Source organism: Myotis lucifugus, unplaced genomic scaffold (genome assembly GCF_000147115.1).
Source record: "Myotis lucifugus unplaced genomic scaffold, Myoluc2.0 scaffold_10, whole genome shotgun sequence".
In the NCBI taxonomy this organism is placed as follows: Eukaryota; Metazoa; Chordata; class Mammalia; order Chiroptera; family Vespertilionidae; genus Myotis; species Myotis lucifugus.
This window is the reverse complement of record NW_005871058.1, coordinates 14,609,348-14,617,273: the sequence shown is the minus strand read 5'-3', so window position 1 is coordinate 14,617,273 and position 7,926 is coordinate 14,609,348. Positions and strand designations below refer to the sequence as shown.

Genomic DNA, 7,926 nt, shown 5'->3' with positions numbered 1-7,926 from the left:
GCTTTGCATAGGAATGGCATAGTGTCCCCATAATTTCTCATGAAATTCTAATGGTATTCAGTAGAAGTGATTAAATAATAATGTTCTAAAGCTGCTTTTGCCTTGAAAATGTTTAACATTGTCACACAAAGTGTCATTGGAGGTTATGCTTCACCTCCACGCAAAGCAAGAAGTAACTCTTCCCACACACACACAAGAAAGGGAATTTGATTTCTCTCTTTCATCGCCTATGGGATATGTCATAGGTGTCTCAAACTCAATCTGTCAAACAGCAGAGTCATCTTACTTTACCCCAAATCTGTCCCTTTGTACATAATATCACCACTGTCCACTGTGATGTCTATGCTAGAAACATCATCCTTGATGTCCTCTTCCTCATCCCACACATCCAATTAGTCCTAAAAATCCTGCCTCCAATTTTCTTCCAAATTTTGGTTCTTCCTTTTTTAAATTCCTTTTTGTGTAGATTGCTACACTAGTACTCTAGGTGATGGTGGTAGTAAAACAAGTAGCTGAGGATTATTGTCTTGTCAATACCTCTTAGCTGTTGCTCATACTTCTGATCTTGAGTAGGAAAAAAATGATTTGTTATGAAAGACTTTAATCCTTTATACCATTTTTGTAGAATTCAATTTAGTTAGACAGGTCAGGTTATAAAAGAGAATGACTTCAACAACCAATCAAAAGCCTGTCTTATGGAGCAATTTGTGATCTGGCTTTTTCTTTGCTTTTCAGCTTCATCACTCATTTCTTCTCACATCCCTGAAGCTCCCTGCTGCAGGCCTTCTGAATCTGCTCCTACCTTGAACCAGTAAAAACAACTTCTTTAGGTCCTCTAGGAGTAACATGTTCTGTGTTTTAGAGAGCATGCTCTCAAGTGGAGTCTCTGTGTTCAAAAACAATATGGACTTTTCAATTTAAAAAAATGTCTGAAATTTATATTGTAATTTGACATTATGTTTTAAGAGACCTAAAACCCTTCCCACACTTTAACCCAGTAAAATTCTTTTTCATAAACTAGCCTAAAAATATAGTGTGGGCATGGGAGTAGCTTTATGTACATATGTTCATTCCAGTATTGTTGATAAAGGTGCTTTTTCTTTGAAATGTGGGTTCATGGTCAAAGTTAAAGAAAGACTGCTTATAACTGATCTGGGACAAATGCTACCAAAAGTGGAAGAATAGTTAAGTGAATGATGTGTCCATTAATGCAACCATAAAAATTCATGTTCACAAAGAGTTCATAATGGCATGTTAAAGTGCTAACAACATTACCTACAAAAGGAGTGGAAAATGTATTATACAGCAATTGTATAAAATTATATATTTTAAAACCTACTAAGAAAAAAAGGGGGAAACATGAAAACAAATGCTCCAAGCCCTGGCCAGTGTTGTTCAGTGTTACAGCATTGGCCAGCCTACCAAGGGTCTCTGGTTTGATTCCCAGTCAAGGGTACATACTTGGGTTGCAGGTTCGATTCCCGGCCCATGTTGTGGCATGTGCAGGAGGCAACCAATTGATGTTTCTCTCTCACATCGATGAATCTCTCTCTCTCTCTCTCTCTCTCTCTCTCTCTCCAACTTCCATCCCTCCTTTCCACTCTTTATAAAATCAATAGGAAAATATCCTAGGGTAAGGATTAACACACAAAAAAAAATATACCAAAAAAATAGCTCCAAAAATGTTCACTGTTTGTTTTTTTTCTTTTATATCTATCTTTAGATATTTCCCAAATTGTATCTTATGTACATACATTGCTTCTAAAACGGAAGAAAAACATCACTTTATTCAGGGGGTTCAGGGGAGGAAGGAGAGGAACAGAAAATAAGCCTGGGGGTGGGGAGAGTTGCATAAAAACTGAAGGATGCTAAGTCCCCACTCAAGGTCTCAAGCTTGCTGATAAAGATGATGACATTCAAGATTCTGCCAAGTGCTCTCAAGTGGAGTTGCTATTTGTCCTTTAAGCTCACTCTGAGCTTGGTATTGAGAGAAACCAATAAGAAACTGGTGTTTCCCTATCGCTTCCACTCTACTCCGCAAATGCTGTTACTCTCCCTAACTCGACCACCCCAAAACCACAGGTTCCCACCACCTGTGGCCTGTTCTTGGGCAAGGATACACAGAGGAGCCAAAGAATTCACACACAGCCGTCACTGGGCCCTGGGAGGGGCAGCACAGCCTGGGTTGTGAAATACTGTAACATTCCAGGAATCCCTTGTCCGCTGCTGGCTAAACACAGCCAGTGGCTGCAGGAAAACTGTCTCTTGCATCTGGGGCAACATAAACTATCACTTAAGGGTTCCTTGTGAGCCACAGAAACCAAATGTGGCTAACTTAATCAAATCCACGTTGATTGGAAATTGAGTCCTTTACAGAAGGAAAACAGATCCTGCCTCTTGGAGAATCACAGAATCATAAGAATCACAGCGGCACTGCATTCTCCCCCAGAGCCTCAGGGGCAATTCCTTTGTGGGTGCTGCCACCGAATGACTCAGCTTCCACCAGGGCCCGTATTAAGTGCTCCACTCATGATTAAAATTCCTGGGGAGGAAAAGTGAAAGGATTGCTTTAACCATGTGCTCATCGCCTTGGCTAGAAGTAAAGAGATGCCCCGATTAACAGTCATTCGGGATCTCATGTAATAGATGGAAACCAGCCCCGAAGGTAGGATGACCACATGTTGGGATTTGCCCTAGACAGTCCCAATTTATAACTGTTTTTCAGGAATAACTATAAATAGTCTCACTTGTACTCACAAAAGTGTCCAAGTTTGGATAATAAATTGCATTATCACTCTACACAAAGGAAAAAGAGGGCATTGTTACCGAAGAAGGGGAAGCGATGCTGAGCAGATGAAAATAGCTACCATTACAATGAGACTATTAGCAGGGGTCAAAACAAAGTGTTTTGCTCCCAATCTCTCAGGTCAAAAGATAAGAATCAGAGTCAAAAGCCCTTATCAGTCTTTTGCTTTTGACTCCCACGTGAAAATAACATTTCCAGCCTCACTCCCTATGTGCTGAATTATTATGACTTTGACCCAATCGTTGCATTGCCTTGTCTTTGTATGTCCTTGCAGCTAAACCCCTGAATGTTAAAAGTGTTCTCTTTTACCGCTGCTTTTTTAGCTTAATTGGTGCCCTCCTGCTTTCCAAAATAGAATGCTAACATCCATTCACCCAGCTGGAGGGTCAGGGTGATCCCACATCCAATATTCCCCAAAGCATGTATGGGATGGTTGCTGCCCCCCTGCTGCTCACTAGTAATAAGGAGTCAAATAGCGCCTTTTGATTCTGATTTCCACCGCGAGGCTGCTCTACAAGCATGGGGTCAACTTAAAGGAAGAGGGATTTCGTGTAATATTTTCTCCTTTCATTCGTGCACTTAAATTACTTTCTTGCAAACTCTGCTTGTTACCTGAATGTACTAGCACTTTTGTTACCTAATTAGCTTTCTTATCAGAATCCCCACCAAAAATAACAAGAAATGTAATAACGATAAGGTATCCTGCCCCCCTCAAAACAGATTTCCTTGTGCACTTTATCTCTTGGTACTGTTCTGGCTTGTTTAATTAAAGTATCAGAAATTATTAGACTCAAATTATTTCTTGATCTAGTGCTCAAATTCTCCTGGAAAAAAAACACACACACACAAAAAAACAGCTTCTTCTGCTTCGGTATTTAAACCTTTATCAGTGTGAGGCAGATGAGTTTCCCACACATATGCAATCAGATTCAGGTAATTCGATATAATTTGGGAAGAAGAGCCTAATTTAGCCTCTGAGTAATTAAGCAAACACATTTGATTTGGGTACCAGGGGCCACCATGAACATCAGATACTCATGTCTCCTCTCCTATGTGCCTGGGTCATCAAAATGAACATTAGCGTGCAAAAAAAATCCTGTGAAACCTTAGCATGGAGCTGTGAAATTCAAAGCCAAGATCTTATTTATATTTTCATTAGAGAGGTAGAGGTCAAAAATCTCCAAGTTCAAGCCACTAACATTAGTGGTACTCAAGGAGGGCAGTCATGTCTGTTGTAGACTTTGAAATAACTGAGGAGGAAGCACTTTTAAATGACAGCCTTGAGAAAGAGAGAAATATAAGACAGACTGGTTACCTCTCTTCCTCACACGGTGTGGGGAAAGCTCGGGTTGGAATCTGTTGGCTCCTGGTGGAGCTGTGCGAGAGGTTCACTTTCTTCGAAGTCGTCTGCAATGTGATCCCTTTCTGCACCGTCAAGCTTGGCCACCGCAGTCACCAGGCAGCCATTCTGAACTTGTGTTTTATCGGAGCTTCGATCCTTAGCCCTGTGTCTGCGGGGTGGTTTGCTGATGTCTGTCTGGGAAGAAACAGACTGGCATATGTTTGCTTATGTCTACATTTTCTAGGTGAGTGTCCTCTTCTGACTGGATTGTTTTGCAATTTAATTGCATGGGTTGTCATTAGAATTTATAGTTTATGTTATTTCTGCCTTGCTCTTAGGGTCAAATGCGATCAGTGAAGTAAGAATGTTGTTTCAATTTATTTCTTCTTCCTTATTATTTGAGGGACGCTAGTAAGTGTGTGTGTGTGTTGGAGGATGCTTTGATACCTATATCGTTGCACTGATTATGTCTTACAGTAATTAGCTCTTTACCTGTCAGTCTTTTGTACTCCTAAGAATGCCTCCTTTCCTCTGTCCTATCCCAAATCCAAATTCATGACCAATGCTATGTGAAACATGTAGTTCATTTACTCCACAACTAAGATAAAATGCTATAAAGATTTTTGAAGTCCATGTAGAGTAATTGAGAAATGTTTTCATCAAGTGGTGGTCTTTCAATTAGTCACATAGTAATTAAGATTGCATATGAAGATGTTTTTTCTATATCATGAAATATGGCTGTATGCTAAAAAAATGAATGAATTCAAACACTACCCTGTGCCTCTTTACATAGAGAGAAATAAATATATCTAAAGTTTGAGAGTAAGGTGATTGTGAGAAATGTTTGGGAAATATCAAGATTGTTTGAGGTCTAGAGAGCAAGTTGATACACAGTCTAGAATTTTAGGCTGAAAAGTTCAAGTTGTCCTTCTAGACAACAAAGACTCACTGATGATATGATGAAAACATTTGGGAAGTGCTTTTCTTCGATAAACGGGAGGGGCAACCACAGGGAGAGGTTAAATAGGGAGACAGAGGGAGACCAGAAATCTCAGGATGATGGTCTAGGACAGCGGTTCTCAACCTGTGGGTCTCGACCCCTTTGGGGGTCGAATCACCCTTTCACAGGGGTCGCCTAAGACCATCGGAAAACACATATATAATTACATATTGTTTTTGTGATTTATCACTATGCTTTAATTATGTTCAATTTGTAACAATGAAATTGGGGGTCACAACAACATGAGGAACTGTATTAAAGGGTCACGGCATTAGGAAGGTTGAGAACCACTGGTCTAGGAAATGGAGACGTGTTAATGCAGGAGAGAATGTGAAAAAAAAAACCACTTAAAAACTAGGCAACTATATTATGACATAAATATGATGGAGGAATACAAATCAGCTCCAAGTTTCTGAGCTGAGGAACTTAGAACATGTATGCTGTTCACCAATATGGAGAAGTGCAGCAGAAATGCAGATTTGGGGCACAGTGGGTGAGATGAATGAGGAAGGGATGGGTATCAGACATGCAACATATCACACAATTTCAGGCAGGTAGTAAAGGATCACTCGCTGAATGGGTTACAGCAGCCGTGGGCAAACTACGGCCTGCAGGCCGGATCCGGCCCGTTTGAAATGAATAAAACTAAAAAAAATAAAGACCGTACCCTTTTATGTAATGATGTTTACTTTGAATTTATATTAGTTCACACAAACACTCCATCCATGCTTTTGTTCCGGCTCTCCAGTCCAGTTTAAGAACCCATTGTGGCCCTCGAGTCAAAAAGTTTGCCCACCCCTGGGCTAGAGTGTGATACCAACATGTAAGCTTCTTTACTGCTTCAGTCTGTGAAATCAAAACTAAGCCACTGCATGGCAAATATTCATTCAACATTCAATGGACATTTCTCACTGACATCAAAACTCTGACCCAGGCACTGTTCTAGAATCTGCAAATGCAACAGAGAAGAAAGCCCAAGTTGACTTTCTGGTGCAGGGAGTGAGAAAACAAGTAAACTTATACTATGACAGGGGTTAATGAGTGTCATGATGAAAAACATGCCAGCTAAGGGGACAGGATGGACTGGACAGTCACAAGGTTGCTGTTCTATATCAGGGAATGTTTTCTGATAAGGAGACGTTGAGCAAGGGCCTGAATGATTTGCTCTTAACCTGGTAACAGGCCGTAGCAGGAGCACTTGGTAACTACTTAACATGGTCATTACTTAACATGGTCATTTCTATTAGTCTAAATTCCTGTGCAAATTATCAGACTACGACTGAACTTCAAGCTTTGTAATTTGGCAAACAAAACACTTAAAATCAAACTCCATGACCATTCTTTTTACTAAAAATCATTTCCTTTTTTAAAAATTAAATCTTTTGTTGAAAGTATTACATATGCCCTCTTTTCCCCCATGGACCCCTTCTAGCCCGGCCCCAGCCCCGGCCCCGGGCCTTCACCACCCTATGGCCTGTGTCCATGGTTTACACAGATATGCATGTAAGTGCTTTGTTTGTGTCCCCCACTCACCGCTGCCATCAATTTCCAACACGTCACTGAGTATCAGAGGTTCTGTTAAAAATGTGTCTTCTGTCTGAATTGCTAAAACCTGAGCTCAGAAAGGCAGCTTTCTCTTACTTCACCATCACTTCTCACCTCTCTGTGCAGCAGTGAGGCTACCTCCCCCCCCCCCCCCACTGCGTGAGGAATGAGAGAAAGAAGGGCATTAAAAGGAGAAAGAGAAGCAGAAAAGGAAAAGAGGCTATGCTCTCCTCTAACTACACTGTTATTCTTAAAATGCTTTACTTCGCAGGCTTCTGAGATGTCTGAGATACCACTTTTTTATCACTCTATTGATTAAGAACAAATAAATCTGGTTAACAGTGGTTTTTTCTGGGGGTGAGATTACAGGCATCTTTAATTTCTTACAGGATATATTTCTGAATTACTTTAATTTTGTTAAAATGGGCATGATTTGCTTATACATTCTGAGAAAAACAATAGTTCAAGTGTAAGGGGGGAAAACGAGGACTCTAGACTAGTTAAAATACATATTGAAGGACATGTTCACATTTAGAAAAATCCTGCTGTCTCCAAAATGGCAATGGTTAACAGATATTTTAATAAGACAATCACAGGACCATGCTACTTTCAGAGGAAAAACCTTACTTGTGATGTGATTTGGTGATGCATTTGGTTCATGACATATTTATTCTCCTTTCCCCCGTCCACAGGCACTGCTCTGTTGTCTGTGGTTGCCTTTCCTTTGGAAGATTTCTATGTAGGTGGTCACCATATGACCAACCGCGTACCAAAACAGGAGCAGAGCCGGCTGTTTTACGCAGCTCTGCTGGCCCTCTGCCTCGGCTCAGGAGGAGTAAGAGCCATCGTTTGTCCACTGGGCGCTTACAGCCTCCAGGAGCCTGGATCACAGAAACGAGTGTCTTTTTGTAACCGGTAGGTAGCACTGGTTGGGAGAGAAACAGGTTATGGTATTCCTCTCTCATTTGGGATTTCTCGTTGTTTGCTTTCTGGTGCCCTTCTGAGGGTAGTAGCCCAGTCTTCATCATTGATTGGGCTAGGCCAGTGGTCAGCAAACCATGGCTCGGCAAACCACGGCTCGCGAGCCACATGCGGCTCTTTGGCCCCTTGAGTGTGGCTCTTCCAAAAATACCAACTTCTGCGCACGGGCCCACGAAGTTTCAGTCGCACTGTACGTGCCCCCCCCCCCCCGTGGTATTTTTGTGGAAAGAGCCACACTTCAGGGGGCCAAAA

General features: G+C 41.3%; 1 protein-coding gene across 1 annotated transcript in view; it reads left to right on the top strand.

The window, feature by feature from the left end:
• The first annotated feature begins 4,031 nt into the window (after window positions 1–4,031).
• SLC15A5 (solute carrier family 15 member 5) overlaps window positions 4,032–7,926 on the top strand; it is a 76,068-nt gene continuing 72,173 nt past the window's right edge. The window contains exons 1-2 of the mRNA XM_006084293.3: window positions 4,032–4,392; window positions 7,386–7,608. Coding sequence (XP_006084355.1) covers window positions 4,032–4,392; window positions 7,386–7,608 — 584 coding nt within the window. The remainder of the gene's footprint in view (window positions 4,393–7,385; window positions 7,609–7,926) is intronic.